At 44.2% G+C, this 24,068-nt stretch overlaps 1 protein-coding gene and 1 pseudogene across 2 annotated transcripts in view; one reads left to right on the top strand and one right to left on the bottom strand.

Moving 5' to 3' along the window:
* Nucleotides 1-8,128: 8,128 nt before the first annotated feature.
* The window catches only part of LOC311609480 (TPA-induced transmembrane protein homolog), a 29,700-nt gene continuing 13,760 nt past the window's right edge, over nt 8,129-24,068 (bottom strand). Inside the window, exons 3-6 of the mRNA XM_084802601.1 lie at nt 19,197-19,324; nt 13,236-13,306; nt 9,352-9,533; nt 8,129-8,266 (exon numbers count right to left, since the gene is read on the bottom strand). Of these exons, the coding sequence (XP_084658727.1) occupies nt 8,262-8,266; nt 9,352-9,533; nt 13,236-13,306; nt 19,197-19,324 (386 nt within the window). The 3' untranslated portion in view covers nt 8,129-8,261. The remainder of the gene's footprint in view (nt 8,267-9,351; nt 9,534-13,235; nt 13,307-19,196; nt 19,325-24,068) is intronic.
* LOC311609479 (small ribosomal subunit protein eS6-like) lies at nt 13,320-19,180 on the top strand (annotated as a pseudogene). Its single transcript has one exon. The product of its transcript is annotated as a small ribosomal subunit protein eS6-like (transcript).

Here is a 24,068-nt window from a genome sequence, read left to right as displayed (position 1 = left end):
TGCATGGAAGAAATAACACACACCCCTGGCTCGGTGAGCATATCTCTATGGCTTGACTCTTTATTTTCCATCATTTTTCTTTAGAATTTCTGGAATTGTGTCCTATCCTAAGTTAGTCAACTATGCATAACCTCCTGACTGGCCATCTGGCCCACCACCTGTTTTTGTAGACAAAGGTTTACTGAAACACAGCCACACTGATTTGTCTACTTACTACCTATGATTGCTCAAGCGTGGTAAAGTTGATTTGTGACACAGGCCAGAGGCTTTACAAAGCTGAAGATATCTGTAGTCTAATCTATTCTGGACAATAATTTTGCTGACCTCTGCCCTAAACAATCACGGTTTGAGATAAACTTAAGGGGGCTGCATTTGTTTATTGACACTACTCATTAGGAGTAGATACCAATGAAATAAATGGCAGGAAAATACTTAACCACAAACGAGATGAGCAAGATGAAAACAATTACTAGCAAATTAGACTATTTCTACATTCACACCTGCATCCTCTAGATGTTATTTTATTTACCTCATGGCCACTGTCCTAATTTTAGGGATGCTAAAATGGCAAGATGTTTGTTGAGATGAGCTTGGGATACACTATGTATTTACTGTTTTGTTCTCAAAGCTGGGTAACTTTGTACTTAAAGTGTCCCAAGGCATTAGGAAGGTAGTTCAGCAGTAGGGTCCTTGCCTAGTATGTACAAGGCATATACACACAAAAATACATAAATCAAATAATAAAATAATGATACAAAACAAAACAGGCCAAGTGCCCATTGAGAGTAAATTCAGTGGCTTGAGGTGCTCTGGTGAGTTTGCCGAGCCATAAGCCAGTCGATCACCTGCAGCTAAAGAGCTGAGGAGATCTCAGTGCCCTGGTCTCCACGAACTGCCGCCTTCTGCAGACACCTTTCACATAGAAGCCTAACTTTAGTCTTTGGCCAGAAGTGACTCGGGTTCAAAGGACATGTCCATGGAGGTGGAAAATGCCGAGCAAGATGTTAACACATGGCTTGTGGGAAACAACGTGGACCAGACGCTGATTCAAATCTCAGTTTCCTTTCTCCCTCTGAGTCTGACCTGCTTACTTGGAGGCTCGGTCTAGTGCATCCATACAGTGGAAGGTGACATCTGATGTATGCTCATCTCTTCTGGTTTGTGTTCAGCTACTGTAATCAAACACTGACCAAAAGCTGATGGAGGAAGAAAGGCTTTATGTAACAGCTTACATGACCCGATCATAGGCCACCAGGGCAGGAGCTTGAGACAGGAACTGAAATGAAGACCGTGAAGAAATGGTACTTACTCTCCGCGGCTCACTTAGTTTGCTTTCTTATACAGCCCAGGATCATCTGATCGTGGTATTGCAGTCATCTGGGCCCTCCCACACCAAACATCAGTCGAGACAATGCCCCACAGACATGCCCACAGGCCAATACAATGGAGTCAATTCCTAAATGGAGGGTCTCTTTTGCCAGATAACGCTAGTCTGGGTCAAGTTGATTTAAAAAACAACAAACAAACAGAAACCAACCTCATCATTATATTGTCTTCCATAGACCCTGAGGAGAAACGATAGTAAACAGAGAGAAACAGAAGTCTGTTACAGCATGCAGAGAAAAGCACGCTGATGCAGCAAGTACGCTAGAGCCCCGAACATCCCTCCAGCCAGACAGCCATCAGATACTAGAACTCTTTACAGGGACACTAGACCTCTGTGGCACACAGGCAGTGGAAATATCCTCAGTACAATACAATAAGCCATTTCTGTTTGCACCTCCTACTGTACAGCCTTAGCTGTTCCCCAAGAGCAAATGTCGTTGTTGTTGTTGTTTTTTTATCACAGCCTCATTAAGCCTAAATGCTTAGATAAAGAAACATGTTTATATGGAAAAAATTAAAGGATTGTACAACAGCCTTGTTTCTAGACTGAAGGCCCACCGGGGCTATTTCAAAACATCTGCTATGAGTGCAAGTGAGATAGCCCGGTGAATGAAGTGCTTCCGGGGCAAACCTGGCAGGCTGGATATGATCCCAGGACCCCACAGTGCAAGGTGAGAACTGATTTCCAAATGTTGTCCTCTGACCTCCACACATACACAAACAACCCACAAACAATAAATGAAATTTAAATTTTAAATCAACTACATTGCGTATATTATATGTCGATCACAAAAAAAAAAAGTGCCAATAAATAAAAAGAAAAAAAATCTGAGAAAAAAGTTCTACAAACTGAACTCAGCATACTGTTGAGGTTTGAAAGTGAAATGCTTAAGCACTTGGCCCCCTGCTGGTGATGGCTCAGGGAGGATGGGAAACCTTTGGCATCTAACCTAGCTAGCAGATGTGACTCTCTGAGGGAGACAGGGAATTCCTCGGTGCTATCTGCTCTAGTTCTGGCTGAAACCATCTGCTTCCTAATCTGCTAGGGTGTGAATGTCCTTGTCACAAGCTCCCACCACCACAGACTGGGTTGCTTCAACCACCATGCTGTCCTGCCATAATAGACTGCGTCCCCTGAGACTCTGGGTCAAAGTAAGCCTTGTCACAAGTATTTTGTCACAGTGAAGAGAAAACATATAATATATAAAATATTGCCAACTTTATAGCAAGTAACATTTTGTGTCCAAATGTTCCCACTGTGCTTGAACTTCGCCCTCTGGTACAGATGGGGTGGCTGTTGTTCGGTGCCATGCTTACTGAGGAGCTATTGGTAGTAAATAGTTGCAGGATGGGGTCAGAGGTCATTCTTTTAGGTAGATATGTTATCTGGTAGGTTCCCCATGCTTCAGTGGATGCCCCCACACACATGCACATAAGGACAGCTCTAACTGGACTTAGTGAGTTGAGAGGGGAGAGAGAGAGAGAGAGAGAGAGAGAGAGAGAGAGAGAGAGAGAGAGAGAGAGAGAGAGAGACAGAGACAGAGACAGAGACAGACAGAGACAGAGACAGAGACAGAGACAGAGAGACAGAGAGAGACACAGAGAGAGAGAGGGAGAAAGAGAGAGAAAGGCAGGCATGAAGTTGGGATGTGGGCATGTTGTTAAGATATGAAAAGAGTCAAAGGGAAAATAGGGAGTGGAGGGATTTTATTGTCTATATGTTATTAATTCTCAAAAAAAAAAAAAAAAGAACATGTTCACTAATGTGGCAACCCACAGGCTGATACTGATCCCCTTTTCCACACATTTCAAGATGTCTGATGAAGCTGCAAAGTCTTGCAGAAAATACACACCAGCATGGACCTGTGTGTGTGTGTGTGTGTGTGTGTGTGTGTGTGTGTGTGTGTGTGTGTGTGTGTGTGTGTACATGCTCACATGCTGTTCCAGGAAGTTAGTAGTGCAGCGCCTCACGTAAAGAATCCTGGTTCTTGAGAAAGAAACTGAGGCCGAGTTTCTACTTTACTCTTTCAAGTCATAAATACAATGAGAAATGTCCCTCCCCTGTACAGGGCTCCAAGGAGCACACAGACAGAGTGGAGAGGTCCACAGTGCAAGCCACGGCAGGCTTTGTGGTTTCCGCTCACACTCATATTAGCGCCTATAAATAAACTCCTATTCTTTGAATAAATTCCGTCTTTAAAACAGAAGAAAGAAATCGGAAAGGGACAAAGATAAGGCAGGAACGAGAACCACTGACAAGTTCAAATGCTGATGTGCTTACACCAGCCTGAGGACCAGCTCGGAGTATCTCCAGGTGGAGGACCTGAGGAGGCACACAATGGAAGGCATGAGGCAGCAGATGGAAGGACATAGGGGTGGGGACAGGATGGGGTTGGAAGGACTCTGTTATTTGGGGTTGCAATCCTCCTTGGGTCCAGATGGCCATTCTGAGCTCAGTATTAGGTGTAGGACTCCCTCTTCCCAGCAGGGCCTCAGGCGCTCTGCCTGACTCCATCTGGAGAGTGTCTCTAGACATAGCCACATTTGATATATGTCCCTTGACTCAGCTCCCTGCTAGCTCTCCCCTCCCTGCACCTATGAGATAATTCAGCACTGTGTTCCCATTCATATGATAAGAGTATGCTGCCAAACGCAAAACAAGCATCCTTAAAGTACCTGGTTCCAATCAATTATGAATGCCTATCCTGGGAGCCCCCAACCTGCTCCCCAAGGGCTAGAAAGTGTTTGTTCTCCCTGAGTAAAGTTGAACCAGCTCCTGAAGTGGTTCCCGGAGTGTTTTATTTCTGTCAGGCTTACAGCCTTCCAAGCCCTGTGTCTTCTTTTTCTGCCTCTCTTGCCTTGGTGGGCTGGGGCCATCAGCCCCCCAGGGAAGAAGAGAACACTAGGATGCTAGGCATGGGGAACAGGATGCTTCTGGGGAGCTCCTGGGGAGAACAGTTGCATTTCCAGGTCACCAGAGGAGCCTACACAGGAAGAGGCGCTCTCTTGTTGCACATGGCTGACATTTTTCTGACCCTAGCCTCTGAAGTTCACAAGTTTGGCTTAATCTGATATATTGGTTCTGCCCACTATTAAATGGATCAATTTATAAATTATAAATTATAAATCCATTCTATTTTCCTAGAGGCTCTTTTTCAAGAAATGCCTCAGGGTCATTTTCATTAGTTTTCTACAGTCTGATGGCTACGTCTCTCAACCTATCCCTTCCCCCTGTTGCTTCTGCTCCTTGCAGATTCTGATGGCAACCAAGACTGATATAAGTATGCCCTCAGGGCATCTGTCAGCATGGGCCATTACCCAGTGGGCTGAGCTTTGTCTTCCACAAACTGTGGGGCAGTAGAGCATCCCTAGCTCTCTGTCTCTGTCTCTCTCTGTGTCTCTGTGTCTCTGTGTCTCTCTGTCTGTCTGTCTGTCTGTCTCTCCCTCTCTCTCTCTCTCTCTCTCTCTCTCTCTCTCTCTCTCTCTCTCTCTCTCTCTCTTTCTCTCTCTCGGCTTTGGCTTACAGCTCTAAAATGCAGAGCTGCCCTCTGATGTTGAGGATTTATGTCAACAAACACAGAAAAGGCATTTAAGTATGTAGAGTATAAGGAGAGAAGCAACAGTGTTGTACAGCTGCTGTGATAATGAGAGAGAAGGGAAGACTGGGCCACGGCTCGGCTCCCATTGTCTTTGCATTACTCACACTTTGAATAGATGCAGAGGTCATGTCAAGAATCTACATCTAAAAAGAAGAGGAGCTGGGGAAATGGTTCAGTGGTACAATGCTTGTCTGGCATACAGGAGGTCCTAGGTTCAGCCCCCAGTTCAGCAAAGAAACAAACATAGACCGTGTTAACTTTATTATAAGAGACACATGGGCAAGCTGGGTGTTGGCTCACACCTTTAATTCCAGCACTCAAGAGGCAGAGGCAGGCAGATCTCTGTGAGTTCGAGGGCAGCCTAGTCTATACAGTGAGTTCTAGGCCTCTTACTCTGGACTTTTACACAGAGAAACCTGGTCCTGAAAAATAAAACAAAAAGACAAATGGGCAAGGAAAACTCTGTTTATTCCTATTTCCCCAGTAGTAGGGTCAGCTTGAGTCTACTTCTCACACAGTCTTCTCCAAGTAGACTGCACTGACCACTCTCTTCTCTGATCACCCCCCCACCCCCCCACCCCCCACCCTCCCCACCCCTCTTTCCCCCCTCCCCCCCGCCCATGGTTTATCTATATTGTTTACAGTTAAACCTGGCTATTTTTTTCTCTGCTGTTTCCTGTTAACACTAGCAACTTCTTTTAGTGTCTTCTTCACTGGTGTTGTCTATGCATGCATGAAAACACATGACTAAAAGAAAAAGATAAGATAAAAACAATTTACAGGTGGTAGAGAGATGGCTGAGTGACTGAAAGTGCTTGCTGCTCTTGCAGAGGACCCAGGGTCAGTCCCAGCACCACCATGGCCCTCACGACTACCGATTACTCCAGTGCCAGGAGATCTGATGCCTTCATCTGATCTCCTCAGACTCCTGCACACAGGTGGTGCATACACATACACTCCAGCACAAGCACATAAATAAAATTAAACAAATAAAAAATTTTTAAAGATAAAAAATATATAGGAGAAAGTTGAATTGCAAATCTAAAAAGAGTTGGACACACGACTAGAAATTTTACTGAAAACAGGACAGTGCTTCATCCATAGCTGAATGACTTCCTGAAAACAACAGCTTTTAATCCTAAATCCTTCAGTTATTTCACAGATATGTGTTGAAACCTTATAATGAGCCATTATGATGAGTATTTCTGTCATGAAGATGTGTGGTGACCACAAAACTTGTCTTCTATAACAAAACAGTGTATATGTACATGGAATTATTTTTGCCAAACATCTCAGTACGCTCTAAGTTACACATAATGTATTGTACCCAAAAGTCAAACCTTGGAAATTCTTCTCAACATTCAAGTTGTCTAAATCAAAAATAAGATATTTAAATATTAGTATTTGTCGAAAGAGAAGGGAACCAAAACCCGATCCCCACACAGGAACAGACCTATCCTTCCAGCCCCACCCAAGAAGCAACATCATAGGAGAAAGATTTATTTTGATTCATTGTTTCAGTCCGTCATGACAAGGACATCATACCACCTCTCCAAACAGTCCCACTCCCTATGAGCCCAGTGTGGAAGGAACATTGCAGGTTGATACTGTAAAGCTCTGCCTAAGAAGGACTGCAGGGAAAGACTGAAGGGATAGACTCCTCCCACTCGCCCCGCCCTGGAAACCAAGAAGAGGACAGGGCCAATCCCAGCCCGACCTGGTCCAACCTGCCTTCATCTTATTCACGTAGAAGAGGACTCTTCTTCCATGCACACTGTCACTGCTGTTCCTATTTTCTGCAGAAAATGCCTACCTAAAACATGGCCTTAGGGAGGGACGACCTGAGAGGCCGATGAGAAAGCCACACAATTGCAGAAAATAATTTATTATAAATGTTTTTATATCACATATTAAAATTCCTTATTATGTTAGAAAAAGTACAGGCATGCTGAGGTTCATGTTTAACATGTTAAAAAAAAGCAATAGAACAAAAATCCACCTGTTTCAGTAGTTTAAGAAACTATGCTGAAAAATGAAACAATAAATTACGATACAGCAATTATTATTACTATAGTATATAGTAGTTAAATAAGAAAAACAAGTACACATTGTTTAGAACCCTGTGTCAGTAAGAGGCTCAAGTCAAGCCAATACTACACACACACACACACACACACACACACACACACACACACACATGCCTTCCACAGTGACCTACATCCACAGCTAATCTATCTGAGGTATCAGGTGAGGAACTTCTCATTATACAACAATGAAACTCTCCCTCCCAGGAAAATTCCAGGAAGGCAATATCTCAGACAACATAAATATTCTGTTTCCTCATGACAGGCCGTCTATACCCACAGGTGACTGATACAGTCACTAACGTCCTCCTGGGCCTCCTAGGGACAAGGCACGCCTCTTTGGACAGTTTGAAAAGGGCTGTCTGCTTAGCAATCAGCTGCAGTAAGACACCTAAGCAACACCTCAGGAAACAGTGTCCCACGGGAAGGCTGGTGACACCAGGCAACTCGGGGCCAGCGGGTGGTATCAGTAGCAGAAAGTGAAGCATTAACAACCCCTATGGATGACAATCTTAAAGAATCACAGTATGTTCAAAGCTCACAGAAATATGTTTTTTTAAAGACATGGAATCATCTCGGGAAAAATGAGATGAAAAAACAGTGAAGACACATGGCTCCTATTTCTATATGTAACACTCAGTAATATGCCTGACTGAGCTCAGTGGGTACCATATACCCACGTACAGTATAGCTGGCAGGAATAGATGAAGAGCTACTCTCCTGAGGTATTGGACTGCCTTCCCCCGCCTCCCACCCTGGCTAGAGAAGTGCATCAAATACAACTGTGAGTGGGGAGAGGGCTTCGGTGAACAACTGGTCAGTTCTCCCTTCGTCCTCTGACCACCTGACTCTACTTTTGCCTTATTAGCATAGGCCGGACAGAAGCCGCCTAAAGCATAGCCAGGTACTTAGCTTTGCAGCACAGGAAAAAGCATCCATGTGCTAGAGGAAGCAGCCGGTGCCTCCAAAGCAGCGGGAATCCCACGTTATGGGATCTTTGATCCACCCCAGACCTCATCTAGCTCCTGGGACAGTGCTCGTGAACTGCCCTTCTGGATGTGGAGCCAGACTTCATGTCTGTTGAGTGACAGTCCCCTCCCTCAGGCGACCGCTAGATGTACGGTTCCGAATTGTCTTCGGTCTGACGTCAGCAGAGCACTGCTTTCTGACCACCGACCAACTCTCCACCACTTCATTCTAGAAAGAAAACAGGCAAACCAAAGTCAACTGCCTGCTTAGTGTCGGAATTGTCAGCCTGACCCAAACTAGAGTTACCTGGGGTAAATCATCTCAATGAGGGATTGCCTCGATCAGGTTGGCCTGTGGGCGTGTCTAGAGGGAGTGCGTTAACTGCCTTAATTGATGTGCAGCACCATTCCCCAGTCAGCAGCTCCGGGCTGTGCCGAGAGTAGAGAAAAATAGCTGAGCATGAAGCACAAGGGCATTCATTTCCCTCTGGTTCTTGACGGTGGTTGCGATATGACTAGAAACTTCAAGTTCCTGCCACCCTGAGTTCCCTGCAGTGATGAACTGGAGCCTGAAATTGTGTTTTATCACAGCAACAGAAGTGAAACTAGGACAGTCACTAGTTTTCAAAAGCCGAGATGATTTGGAACATTTGGTTTACATCTGGTTTCACGGAGTCTGAGTATGTATAATCTTAGGTCAAATTGGAATCGCCATCAGTTTTGAACAGAAAAACTTTACTCTTTGTATGCAGGCACAAATGCATACACCCATATGTGTAGATGTGCATGTGTGCTGAATACTCTTCGAAAGGCAAATGAGGTTTATTGGATGCTCACTTGTTTTGGTATGACTGGTGATAAAGATGTTGGTGTAACCTTTTGGATAATGAGGGCATTTTGACATTTGACCCTTCTTTGTAATCTGACTGTGACAATAGCTCTAAAGTGCTAGCACCTCAGACCACCTTCAGGAGAAACTGACGAGGAACATGGTGGGAGGTGGCTGGCCTGGGTGGAGGGCTTGGAGGATACTGCATGGATGGAGCCTACTGTTAAGCAGTGGGGTTCTCAGTTGCCATGTTTTTGTTGTTGTTGTTGTTGTTGTTGTTGTTTCCCCACAGTATTTTCTTACTACTCTGTCTGCTTTCAGGCTTTAAGCTCTAGAGAAAGAGGGTTGTTTGTGGGAGAGTGAATACATAAACAATCTGACACAATACAAGGCACCAACACTGCCAAACCAAGCCGTCATCTGCCCCACTCCATCGTTCACTTATCCATCACTCTGGTTCCTCCTTCTTGGCCTTCTCTACTTACCGTAGAGCAAGAGAGATTCTGGGTCAAGCCCGAGACGCTCACAACCAGATAAGTTCTTGTCATGGAAATTCTGGCGCATAATGCCAAGGACCAACTCTTCACTCAACATGTGCTTTATGAAGCCATCATCTTCAGCTGGAACTCCAAACTGCAAGTGATATGTCACCGTGGCATTTTCAACACTGAAAGCCAAGGCATTAAAACAGACAGACGTTATAATGAAACATACACACATTTATAATGAGTAAACGGAATCATATTGAGACTTAGAGTCCAATGTTCACATTTGCACGTCTTTGGTTCCACATCGTCCTGGTAACTGGCTCCAGAGGGTGCACTAGCCTAAGAGAACACACTGTCCTAGAGCCCCTCCTCCTCAGGCCATCACACAACCACAACCAGCTGCTCACACTTTAGGGGTCCACAGAGAGCGGCCTTTGAAAGGGAAGGGCAAAGCCCAACTATCATAAAGAAAGGCTGGGAGTTGGCATAGCACCTGTCTACTATAAGCCTTTCATCCTGTATAGCAAGCCAGGAAGCTCCTCCTCTGCTCCCATCTGCATATTCTCACGGTCGCCACCATGTGTTCATCAGGGTTACTCCATTTAACGAGTTCTTTTAAAATGTTTATTTATTCTTTTATAGGTTTTCGCACACATTCACACATCCACTTTGATCATACCCTTCCCCAGGTTTATCCAGTTAACCTATAAAAGTGAACTAGCTCCTGATCTCTTGATCTCCCAGAAAATGACCTTATTACTAGCAATGATTCACACGCCTCCTGTGATTGGAGGGATACTCCCCTACGTCCACTTCCAGAGCCCCTAACCCATGGTGACCAATTGTTTTTATCTCTTAGTAATAAAACCTAGGTAATTTTCAACCCTGAAGAGGCCCTAACCCTCTCATCTTTATGGACTCATTTTTTCTAATTTTTTAATAGTGAAAATAATTACAGCTCCACCCTTAATTAGTAGCTTGATGTCCTTTAGATGCTACCACAACATTTAATTTTTCACAGGTATTCTATTGCTTTAGTCAAGATGACCCAGATTAGTCTAAGCAATAAAAAAATTAGCAGGAGGTCACATCAGAGAGATTCTTCTAAGGAGAGATTTATAGATGCTTCAGTCTCTCCAATTAATCAGGTCACTGCACGGCTAAGGATAGGCCAAGAGCTCCCCCTTGAGGCCAGATGTCACAAAGGCTAATGACTGTACATTTCACACTGCTGGAGAGGACTCAATGTGTAAACTCTCCCATCTAGGAAAAAAAAAAAGTGTGCCAAGCCCTATGGACTAAGTAAATAACAGAGTAAATTCAGACTCTGACAACACCCATTTACCAGGATGCCACGAAAGGCAGTGTTAAAAGCCCATTTTCGAACTCCAATCCAGCTAGCCTAGTTTCCAGGTGCCATTAATTGTCCCCTAGCAATGTGATTTACCGTTAAGGAGGATGGGCAGGCACACGCTGGCAGGCAGCAATCCTGCATGCTCACCGGAAAGGGTCTGGGCTAACTGATGACACAAGCCTGGGGTGGAAAGGGCCTGGGCTAACTGATGACACAAGCCTGGGGTGGAAAGGGTCTGGGCTAACTGATGACACAAGCCTGGGGTGGAAAGGGTCTGGGCTAACTGATGACACAAGCCTAGGGTGGAAAGGGCCTGGGCTAACTGATGACACAAGCCTGGGGTGGACTTTCGGAAGATCAAGCTGGAAGCTAAGTGAGATTATCAGGCTGCCTGGCCCAGTCTGAGTGTTCCATCCATCCCTGTCCCTTCTGCCTCCGCCACCCCAGTCTCCCCAGGTGCATTTCTAAAAGGCGGGCATTGGAGAGAAGGTGTTTTTCTGTGAGTTTTCCCACAGCAGCCCATCACTGGACTAGGTGTAGCAACTGACAGAGCGGAAGGTACTTTCAGGTACTGTTGGGTCAGTCCTGGGCCGAGGTCAGGACCTCTCTGTGGACACAAACGCATATGCCAGGGGTGAGGGTATCTTTCCACACATGCAAGGGCATCCTTTTAGATGGGATGGTCTTTGTTTCTCAGGCTAATATTTTGAAAACTCTAAGTAAACTTTAAAAAACTGGGGGTGGGGGGGCGGGGATGTGGTTCAGTTGGTGGGTTGTATCCCTCACGTTTGAGAAACTCTGGACTCAAGCCCCAGCACACAGAAAACCTGACATGACAGCGGCACAGGCCTGGAATCCCAGCACATGGAGGCAGGAGAATCTAAAATTCAAGGTCAACTTTGGCTGCCTGAGTTTGAGATCAGCTAAGCTATATGAGACCCTTTCTGTTAAAAAAGAAAGAAAAAAAAAGAAAAAAAGAGGCAGAATTTCTTCATACTAAAGTCCTTGGGTTTTTCTTTTAGAAAACATTTTTCTTAAGATCTCTCTCCTCTCCTCTCCTCTCCTCTCCTCTCCTCTTCTCTTCTCTTCTCTCTCTCTCTCTCTCTCTCTCTCTCTCTCTCTCTCTCTCTCTCTCTCTCTCTCCCTCCCTCCCTCCCTCTGTCCCTCTCTCATCTGTCTGTCTGTCTACCTGTTTCTGTGTGAGTCTGGCTGGGAGCTGCCAAATGTGGGTGCTGGGAGCTGAACACAGGCCTCCTGGAAGAACAGGAAGTGTTGTCAACAGCTGAGCAACCTCTCCACCCCCACCCCACCCCACCCCAATAACTTTAAAAAAAAATCTCTAACACTAAGCCTGGGCCTGATTTCTAGATCTGTTTCCCTCATTTTCAGGTGGGTTTGCCAGTGTCTGTTCCCACCTATTGAATACTCATCTCAGACCTTTTATGTCCATTGCATAAGGACAGATTCTTGGAAAGAGCCAAAAGGCTCTGGGGTAGAAGGAATCATTCCTGCCTCAATTCCACTACAGTCTTCAAACTGAAAGATGGGCCAGAGGGGTGGAGCAAAGCATGTGAGGCCCGAATGTGCGGTCTTCGTGCCTTTCCTATGTCCATTTTTGTGCTGGTGACTTAGGATTAAAGGCGGCAGCTTCACCAGTAGGCAGCATGTGCTACAGAAGGAAGCATGAATCAGACTTCATATCCTTCCTAGTCCTATCCCACCAGGTTACCACTGCTGTTCCATGCTCCTCTCTCGGGCCTTCTGGTGTCATAGCTTGAGCGGGAGAATCTCAAAATATAACGTTGATCTTGATTGCCACCTCCCAGTGACACCCAAGAACAACTGGCAATAAGGCTCTGTCACATAAATCTTATTTAAAATACTTACAGAAATCTCAGTGATATAAAAAGATAATCAGTTGACTCCTTCACACACACACACACACACACACACACACACACACACACACACGTGTGTGTGTATAAGTATATATATATATATATATATACATACACATGGACAATGTATGTACTGTATGTAGTAAATATGTGTACAGAAAAAAATCAAGGCAAACTGGTAGGGCAAAAGGTAGACTTGGCTGGCAAGAGTGTCTTTATGTTCTTACTATTATATGAGGAGAGTATAGTTCTAAGCGAGTTTTGCAGCACATAGATCACTCCACTTCCAGGACATCATTCTCTGAGATGTATGTCTATTTTTATCCTTAATTTATTTCTATTGTTAAACAGGATTGTTTCCCTTGGACAGGCTTTTCCTCTCTCTGTGTGTGACCTTAATTGAACCACATAATTAGTCTGTGGTTTCCTTTTTGCTGCTTTGTGAGACATTAGTTGAGCTAAGCAGTTTCTAGGCACTATTCCATCACGACACTGTGATTTTTTCACTATCAAGCCCTTTCCAGCTCCAAGACTCAGGTAAGTCACTGTGGGGAAATGGTGATGGGTGGGGTAGGTGGGTGGGTGATCTTCTAAGACAGATAGAAAGATGTAAAGCTCTGTGCTCTTACCTGAAGTCCATCATATCAGCAGAAGTGAAAAAGCGACCCAGAGCTGGTGATTCTCTATATACATCTGTGAGCTACACACACAGCAAGAAAAACAAAAAACAAAAAACACTCGTCACTGCGGGTCGTCTTACATACCCCCTCAGAAGAAAATAACTTCAGGATGAAGGAGAGTTCACTCTAGCTAAACATTCACTTATTTAAGGCTCTGGATTGAGAGGAGGAAACGTAAGCTGACCACAAATCAAAGCTCAAGTAAACACTCAAGTGAGTTTGAAGGGTCCAGGTCATAGAGTCTCGCTGACACCCAGGCACCTGTCTATAATCTCAACATTCTGAAAGCTGAGGACATTCAGGGTAAGCCTGTTCTTCATAATAATGAGTTTTAGGTCAGCCAAGGTTACATGGTGAGATGCTGACAGAAAATTAAAATGGGCTCATTAAAATTAAAAGGGGCCCACTGGGCATTCACAACTTCATTGCTGAGTTGAGCTGACACTTGGTTAGCTCAGTGGTACTTTGGTCAGTGATCCTCAGCAGGAGCTCGTAGAGGCACCAGGAACCACTGGGTAGAGGGAAAAAAGGAGGAAAGGATCAGCTCAGCACAAACCACTCAGCGCCTGGGACATCACTTCTTTCTCTTTTCTGAAGAACGTTTTTAGGAGAAACATCTATCCTGAGTGTCGGGTCCAGCACTCCTCCAGTCAAAGGAACAAAATGATGGAGTTGCAAAGATGTGGAGGCTTTGCAGTAAAAACTGCACGCATCCTAAAAGATGGTAACGGCCATGTTTTTACCACCTAGGTGTCATGCATTCACGTTTGCTATGCAGTAGCTCCCTAGTCTGTGGGGGAGTTATTTCCTAGTAATCGTCAAAAGTCAAAAGTATACAAATGAGGAAGTGAGGATAGGCAGAGGCCACAAAACCAAAGAGGCCTGTAGTGGATGTAAACATGTTTTTGTTTTGATCCCAAGTGTGGGATGGGGAACAGACTTGTGAGAGAACAGGTGATGTTTATCCACTAGAAGACGAAACCACCTTGTGTGGGGGCCTTGGATTTTGCCAGGAGACACATCTTAGTACAGACTCTGAGAGGAGATCACATATATGAGCCCAAAACAGGAGGCTGTGGCTTTTTAGGCCTTGGTATTGTTTGGCTGTTCATCACTCCACTTCAAGACACTTCTAGAGAAAACCCACTCCAGAAACCGCTTCCGGGCTCTAGGTTCCAGCTGCTGTTCCAGGTTCCAGCAGCAACTTTGGCTGAATTGCTAGTCTGCTGAAATCCTGCTAAATACGTTAGGGGAATTGCTCCCAGGAACTCAGTGCAAAAAAATGTCTACTTCTCCTGTTCCCACTAACCTCTTTTCTCTCCTATCTAGGGTAGGTGGATTAGAAGAATTGAAGAACCCCAAATAAAGTAGGTTTGGAAAAGGCCAAAGCCTACAGAGGCCCATGAGATGGGGCAAATGAATCTTTAAGAGGGAAAAGATGGAGAGGCTAATAGAACACAAGTGATGTGGATGTGGCAGGGTGAATTCCGGGGGCAGAAGGGTACAGCGAGGCTAGGAGACAGGAGAGAGGCGCTGGTGGGAGAAACAGACATAACTAGGTGTATATGAAAATACCATAAGGAAGCCTGTTACTTTGTATGCTAATTAAAAATGGTAGAAATGGCTGGTGCCTCCCAGGTGGTCTGCTGTGTCAAGATGAAGCTGAATGTCTCCTTCCCAGCCAGCAGCTGTCAGAACCTCATTGAAGTGGATGATGAAGGCAAGCTTTGTCCTGTGAGAAGCACATGGCCACAGAAGTAGCTACTGATGCTCTGGGAGAAGAGTGTAAGGGTTATGTGGTCCAGATCACTGGTGGGAATGACAAGCAAGGTTTTCCCATGAAGCAAGGTGTTTTGACCCCTGGCAGAGTGTGCTTGCTGTTGAGTAAGGGGCATTCTTGTTATAGAGCAAGGAGATCTGGACAGAGGAAGCACAAGTCTGTTTGTGGATGCATTGTGGATGCCAATATGTGTGTTCTCAACTTGGTTATTGTAAAAAAAAAAAGAAAGAAAGAAAGAAAAAAGAAGAAGAAAGAAAAAAAGGGGGAAGAGGATATTCCTGGACTGACAGACACTATGCCTCATTAGCTAGGACCTAAAAGAGTTAGCAGAATCCGAAAGAAGATGGTGTCTGTCAATATGTTGTCAGAAAGCCCTTAAACAAAGAAAGTAAGAAGTCCAGGAGCAAAACACCTAAGATTCAGCATCTTGTCACTCCATGTGTCCTACAACATAATTGCAGACTCGTAGCCCTGAAGAAAAAAACGTATTAAGAAAAACAAGTAGGAAGCTGTAGAATACGCTAAACTTTTGGCCAAGAGAATGAAGGGAGCCAAAGAGAAGTGCTAGGAACAGATTGCCAAGAGATGTAGGCCGTCCTCGCTGAGAGCATCCACTTCTAAGTCTTAGTCCAGTCGAAAATAAGTCTTTAAGAGTAACAAATAAATGATCATACCTTGAATCTCAAAAAAAAAAAAAAAAAAAAGACAGAAATTCATTTAATCTGACATATAAATTGTGGCCTAGCCCAGTCTACTTTAAACATGCCTCAAACACTTCCTCTCACTAGCCTAAAGCTGGGCAGACACATCTAACATAAATCCCATTTTATAATAAAGTGCTACATTCATGAAATTTGTCTAAATATTGCTTCAAAGCCAAAACCAGAAAGGCTCTATATGTGTGCTTTCACACCACGAGAAACCTGGAAACCATAAGTTAATAATTGAGGCCATTCGTTCTCCATTCCCTTGCAGGAACCATCATCCTGACATGGTATGCATCCTTTCTTCACTTATATTTAGCAATTACTACTTCTTTGTAGAATCATAACAACATGCTATTTATGTTTTTACTCAACTAAAAGGTATTATAGCCTATACAGTCCCCTAAGAGCTGTTCTTCTTCTTCTCCTCCTCCTCCTTCTTCTTCTCTTCTCTCTTCTTCTTCTTCTTCTTCTTCTTCTTCTTCTTCTTCTTCTTCTTCTTCTTCTTCTTCAGACATACTCTATCTAGTATCTTCCGGTCTCACATTCCTGTAGCTAAGACCACAGATGTGTAGCATTGTCCCCAAAATTAAGACTTGCGTTTTTTTTTCTGCAAATTACATTTGAGGTTTATGTCTAAGATATATCTCAGGGCCCTTCAGTCCAGCTCCCACACAGATGTATTAACTCATTATACCAGCTCATCTATTTCCCACAGATGACCATGTGACTCCCTTCCGTGTTGTATCTATCATAAACTATGCTGATGCAATAGTTACCCCCAACCATCCCTAGGCACCTTTTTGGCATTTGAGAATCTCCCAGAGATATATAGCAAAAAGTGGAATTACTGGTCCAAAGTCAAGTGCATCTTCAAGTTAACTCATTCCTGCTAAACCTTCTCCATTTTCCTCTTCTCCCTGAAATCATACCTGTTCCATTACACAAGTTCTTAAAAGATTAAAAACTTTCCCCAATATGGAGGATGTAAGAGTACATCTCACTTTGTATATACTGCCTTTCTTACTATAGGTGAAGCACCTTTTCATGAGTTTAGTTCTTTGAGACATCTCACCTTTGAGTCATCTGTTATTTCTTCTTTCTTTGTATTCTTTCTTGCTTTTTGTCATTTTATCTATTTGGAGTGGTTAGTTTTATTTTCAAACACTAATTATTGGTTTTATGTGACATCTTTTTCCAGGCCTTAAACATTATTTTTATTTTTCTATGCATTTTGTCTGCAAATCTGTATGTGTACTACACATGTGCACAGTGTCCATGGAGGCAGGAGAAGGCATGGGATCCCCCGTAGCTGAAATTAGAGGCATTGAGGGCTGATATGTGAACACTGGAAACCCAACCTGTATCCTCTGCAAGAGCAGCCAGCGCCATTAACCATTGAGCCATCTCTCTAGCCTGCTTTTCCAGGCTTTTATTACTCCTCCCATCATGTTTCAGAGATACAAATCCTAAATGTTCTGTACTAGGGGACATCAAAATAAGGCCACTAAAGCTGAAGTTTCATGTTACTAGGCTGAAAGTAGGATGAGTATCCAACTTTCTGGGGAAGTCACTACTGAAGTGATGATCAGATTTCCTGAATACGCCAGTTTTAGTTTCCATGATAATGAAGTTCCCTCAAGACTTTATCTTTTCTTATAAAAACCAATAACCTGAAATAACCTATGCTTAACAAATCAGTTATTTTCCTGTCTTCCCATCTCCCTGCCCCAACTTTACAAGGAAAGCCATTTTGAAGGATCTACCCACTCTCTTTTCATTACTGTTTTCTTCAAATCCTTCTACTACTATCAAGCCAAACTCCATTGGCTCAGACCACCAGATTTATTCTTTTTATGGAGTAAGTTATTCTGTATTTCTAGAATTGAAAATAAAGCCAATATAGCACTGGATGGTGTATTCCTGGAACTGGCACTGATGAGGTTACAACAGGAGAATGGAGACTTTGAGGAGAGGGTAAGCTACACAGTGAGACCCAGTCTCAGAATATTCCTGGGTGTGGCATGAACTCTTTGATAAGATAGCCAAGATTGAACCACAAAATCTTGTCTGTCTGCAGAGCCTCCATCTTGCAGAAAACGCTTCTACATTTCCCATCCTACAATCATGTACCTACCTTCCAACCAGGAGGCTGAAGTTGCACTCTTTTTCAATGCTTTCCAATCACTAAGTTTTTCTAAGTAAAGATGGGTCCCCAAGGTTGCCCCTATTCAAACCACTGCCATTTTGCAGATGCCTACTGCACTGCTGCAGAACTATTCTCTTCACAAACTGTCCAGTACCACACAGAAAAAAGAAAATGAAAATCTAACCCTGTCAGTCTACAAGTTAAAATCTTTACGTAGTCTATCAAAAAGTGAGAAAATTTCCATGTTTTTCCTCCTTATTTCCTGACCAGTTTAACCTTTGGGAATCTTTAACACAGCATACTCAGGCTCAGTTTACCACTGCACAGTCCCCTGAAACATAAATATCCATCTTCCTGCATCCACTTTGAAAGGAAATTACATATATCCTATAACATTCCTAGACCTTATCTTGTAACTATCCTGGGTACCAGCTCCTTCACATCCTTCTACCCACACCCCCCATAGTTTAGATGTACCTCCTTTGTACTGCGTGAGGGACTGGGGAGATGGCTCATCCAATAAAGTACTTGTTGCATAAGCGTGGGGACCTGAGTTCAACCTCCAGAACTCACATAGAAAGTCAGGTGTAGTACACCTGCCTGTAATCACAGTGCTGGGGAGGCAGGGACAACAGGATCCCTGAAGAAACAGTGGTCAATCACCCTAGCCAAATAGGGTGTTCTCTGGGTCTTTCCCACTGATAAATTCTGTCTCAAAAATAAAGTGGAAAGCAATTGAAGAAAATACCTAACATCAACCTCTGGCTTTTACATATACACAGATATACATGTATACACACAAATGAGATGTACACACACACACACACACACACACACACACACACACACACACACACACACACTCACCAATCCCAACAACACTGTATGTAACTCAGTAGCAGGACACACTATACTGTTTTGTAACTATTTGATTGGTTCTCCTACTTGAATTATGAGCCCATAAGCAAGGCCTATATGGCCCTGGCACTTGGCATCATTAGGTCTTCAATGAATACAGGCTGGGGTGAAATACAAGACCAGCATTGTGAAGGAACGTTGTCTTCTGGGATGCAGATAGCTGGAGGCCAGGCCAGGCTCATGCCAAGTTCTGGCTTCGCAGCACAGAAGATGCACTTATGAGTATCTTCTGCTGCTGCTAACACTCAGACAAACACAGCAGCTTACTCTAGAACACTTTGCCAACTGTTCCAACAAAATTCATAATACATTTTTAAAGACACCCCCACCCTGGTAAACAATACATAAGGCATACTCACCCTTTTGTTGAGCAAGTGATGCAATTCCTCTTCATTAACACACTCCTCTGGAATCTTGAGCACAATGAAGAATGTTTTGTTTGATGATAATTCAAGTATTTCAGTTTCATCTTCATCTACGTAAGTCACTGAAGAGATTCAAGGAATAAAAATAAAGGTAAGCACATGCATAAAATAACGACTTTAATCAAGCCAGATGTGGTGGTGCACACCTGTGATCCCAGAACCCAGAGGCAGGGAAACCACTTCAAATTCCAGGCCAGCTTGATTCACCTAGCAAGCTCCAGGGCACCCATGACTTCATAATGAGACCAGCTCTCAAAATATACAAAGCAAACAAAGTTATTCATTCTGTTGGCTTCTATAACTAAGCATAATTATCAGTACTCATGGAAGCTGAAGCCTGGACACAGCCAGTAGTAAGTCAAGCAGGAATAAAAGAGAAGGTCTTGTCTTCACTGTGATAAGGGTTTTGTTCATTTTAGGTGAAAGGGGTCTCAGACACCACTGGATATAGACCAGGGGAAGAGCCAGGAGGAAAGAATGAGGAGAACAGGAACTTGTTTGCTACGCTGAACCTGAAAGCTCTCTAGCTACCCAGGTATGGGGACAGGTGCTAGAAGACAGCATGGGCACATTTGGGGAGTGATTGCAAACAGCTCCAGTGAGCTAGCCTTCCAGATTGGTGCTGTCGAAGGCCACAAAGAGAGAGTGACATCACAGGCAAGAATAGAGGAGAGACTAAAAAATGAGGATATGGCCAGGCAGTGGTGGCACACTCCTTTAATCCCAGCACTCAGGAGGCAGAGGCAAGTGGGTCCCTGTGAGTTCGAGGCCAGCCTGGTCTACAAAGTGAGTCCAGGACAGCCAAGGCTACACAAAGAAACCTTGTCTCAGAAAAAAAAAAAAAAAAAGAAAGAAAGAAAGAAAGAAAGAAAGAAAGAAAATGAGGATATGACTCCACATCTCCAAGCATTTCAAGAGGCAGGCCATGGGCATGAAGTCATCCCTCCAGCCTGGGACCCACAGGAGAGGGATGTTGACATACTCTTGTTCACTTGGAGCCCCGGGGCCTGCAGAGCAACACCTAGGACAATGAGCTCTGCGCTGCTCGTGTTCTAATGACTAGAGCTAATTGATTTTTAAAGAGTTAGAGCTGGAGGAAAGAAGGAAAACCACACAAAGCCAGGAGCCAGGAACCGGCACTGCCGCTGCTTATTACAGCTCTTCTGGCTCCACTCCAGCCTCACAGGCTTACCCCACACAGGGGGCCACCTCATCGGCCCTGTGAAAAGCGTGGGCCGAGGAGCTAGGTGCTCCCAGACTTCCCACCCCCCCAAATTCTATGTCTCATACGTAACCAACTCTGCGTCTTCTTACTGGACTTTGAAAGCCCGTGCTGGAATGGAGTCAATGTTTGTGATAGAAATGCAGATTAAATGCAGGGTTGCTCTCTGTCTCAAAAATGTGGGTGGAGAGCAACTGAAAAAAAATACCTATTGTCAATCTGTGGCCTACACACACACACACACACACACACACACACACACACACACACACAAACAAGTTCAACACTCTTACCCAGCAGTTCATCCTGTAAACTACAATAATGACCAGTATGGCAAAATATCCCCCCATGGGTTCAATAGATGCAAGAATGTTATGGAAGTAGCCATCTGCTCTTGGATTAGATTTAAGGCCCATTGAATTTCTCCACTGAAAAAACTCATATCTGGTATTGTAAAACCTGGCCATGACCATGGGGGCTCACAGAGACTGAACCACCAACCAAAGAGCATGCACAGGCTGGACCTTGACCCCCTCTACACATGCAGCAGATGTGCAGCTTGGTCATCATGTGAGTTCCCTAACAATGGGAGCAGATGCTCGCTATTACCTGACTTTGGCTCCCTTTCCCCTAGTTGGGCTGCTTAGTCTGATCTCAATGAGAGGAGATGAGCTTAGTCCTGCTGTGACTTGAGGTGCCAGGGTGAGAGCCTTCCCTTTTCTGAGAAGGAGAGGGGGCGTGAAGGAGGGAATGGGAGGAGAGGAGGGAGGGGGCTTGGATCAGGCTGTAAAGTGATTAAATTAAAAACTTCTGCCCAAGAGCCCATTACAGGGGAACTCATAAGCCACAGGAGTAAACATCATACTGTTATTCTGCTAAATGGACATGATAGCAAACTTCTTCTAAATTCCTATCTCTATACTCATAGATTAGTGATGCTATCAGACCTCATCAGGGAAGTTGCTTTGTGCTATGGATAGTGGCAAAGATAGAAATTCACAACTGATCAAAGTGCAAAGAATATGTCTCAGTGGAGTGCACAGCCAAGACTGGAACATGTGCGTTTCTCTTCCCCACCAACCGAGCTCAGAGATAGTTGTGGAAGAAGGGTCAAAAAAGTCATAAGAACTCCGAGTCAGGGAGACAAGAATGAAGCCTTCCAGACATGGCAGGACAGCTACACTCATAAGCTCAGAGCAGGGGCAGTTGTCTGTACAAGACCTGAACAAGGTCAAGCTGATCAAGGTCAAGCTCATGAGCCTCGCCCTTCTAGGAGCTATTGGCAGCTGATGGCTTCCGGGGAAGGGAGAGACAGTTTTTAAAGGTGTGGCTATGACAGGTCAATCATGCTTCAGCAGATGGTCCCATTCCTAGGAGTGTATAGTCAGCACAAATTAGACTCCATAGATCATCAAAACAAACAAAAATAAAAACACAAGGACATGAACTTGGCAAGGGCTGTGAAGCCAGGAATAAATCTAAGAGGAGTTAGGGGGAAGGATGAGGGTTAATATGACCAAAATGTATTGTGTAAAATTGATAGAAATATTAAAAAATTTTTAAAAACTATCACTAACTCCTAATGGAAACTTCTACTCACTAATCTATGCCAAAAAAAAAAGAAAAGAAAAGAAAAGAAAAGGAGAGAGAGAGAGAGAGAGAGAGAGAGAGAGAGAGAGAGAATATGTCTTTTCTGGCTTCAGTCATCATAGATTAATTTTGATTACTTTGAACTTTAAATAAATGAAGCTTAACTAGAAAAACAAACAAAACAAAGAAGCCCAGCATGATGGTATGTGCTTCTAACTTCAGTTCTGGAAGGAGACAAGCAAAACTGCAGGGCTCACTGGCCATTGAGCCTAGTTTACTTGGTGAGCCCCAGGCCAACATGAAATACCATCCCCAAAACAAGATAAATGACCTCTGAGGAATGACAGTGAAGGTTAGCCTCTGGTGTCCATACACGTGCGCGTGCACACACACACACACACACACACACACACACACACACACACACACACAGACAGAGAGAGGGGGGAGAGAGAGAGAGAGAGAGAGAGAGAGAGAGAGAGAGAGAGAGAGAGAGAGAGAGATTGCCAGGCCTTAGAAAGGCCTCTCAGGGTGACCTCTGGCTAGCATCTGGACCCCGGATTTGGAAATGGTTCCCATCAACTCCTGCCTTCTAAGGGTGACTCACTGTAACTCATCTACCTGTATAAACAATGTAGTTAACATCTCCTTTCCTTCTGAAAGTCTATAAATTTAGTATATTCAAGGCGGAAGCTGACTCATGACTAACATCCAGTGAAAATGCTAGCACAAAATGTCTAGTGGGTGTCCAGAACAGATGTTGCATATGTCTAGTCACAGGTTTCCGTTATAAACACTGAGTCCCAAGCACCTCCACTGGAAAAGAACTCTAAAACCTGAGCCCAAAATTCCTGTGGATTCTGTTATAATAAATTCCTTACTTAATGGGAAGTCATGATTTTAAGTACATACTCCTGAAAAATTACTGACTGATTTGGGGGAATCCCATACACAAAGGATTAGCCTTGAATCCTTATTTGTTGTAAATCATTGAATATTTTTATCTGACCCTAAAAAATACTCCATCTTATGCAAAAATAATTGAAAATTAGAGAAAATTGTAACCCAATACTCCGCCACACACACCAAACAGAACAAAACAGAAAAAAAAAAAAGTAGTCCTCATAATCATTTGTTACGGTCTAGAACTTAAACGCCCTCCCAAAGGCTTATACGTTTATGGGTTGTCTCCCAGCTGAAGACGATATTGGGAGGTAATAAAATTGTTAGGTGGTGAAGAGCTGTACAAGAAAGTTACATTATGACGGGCAGATCTGGGTCCAGGGGTTCGGCACAAACTATGGCACCAACCAAGGACAATACATGCAGTAAACATTGAACCGTACCCAGATCTAGCCAAGGGTCAGGTCATTATCTACAGATGAGTGAAGAGTGTGGACTGACTTTCACATGAACTCTGGTGCCCCATATTTGACCACGTCCCCTTGATGAGGAGGCCTGGTGGCACTCAGGGGAAGGATAGCAGGCTACCAAGAAGAGACTTTATACCCTATGATCATGTACAGGGGGAGGAGGTCCCCCTCAGTCACAGTCAGAGGGGAGGGGAATAGGGTAAAAGTAGGAGGGACGGAGGAATGGGAGGATAAAAGAGGTGGGATAACAATAGAGATGTAATATGAATGAATGAATAAATAAATTAAAAAAAAAAAAAAGAAAGTTAAGTTACTGAGTACAAAGCCTTGAAGTCAATACTCAAGGCCCTGCCCCTAGCCCTGTCCTTGCCCTCCGTCCCCGCCCCGCCCCTGACCACGCCCCCGCCCATGCTCTAGCCCCTTGCCCAACCCCCACACCCCACACCCCACCCCCGTCTCCGCCCATGCCCCACCCCTGCCCTATCCCTGCCGACACTCCTACCTGACAAGAAGAAAATCAGCAGCTTCGCCCCAGCATGCACTCTCTATATGATATTCTGCTTTGCCGCTCAAAAAGACAGTCAAGTGGCATGGACTAAACCCAAAAGCCAAAATAAGGCT

Source organism: Acomys minous, assembly GCF_964271855.1.
Source record: "Acomys minous genome assembly, chromosome: 11".
In the NCBI taxonomy this organism is placed as follows: domain Eukaryota; kingdom Metazoa; phylum Chordata; class Mammalia; order Rodentia; family Muridae; genus Acomys; species Acomys minous.
Note: the sequence above shows the minus strand (reverse complement) of the source record. Positions and strands in the feature narration are given on the sequence as shown.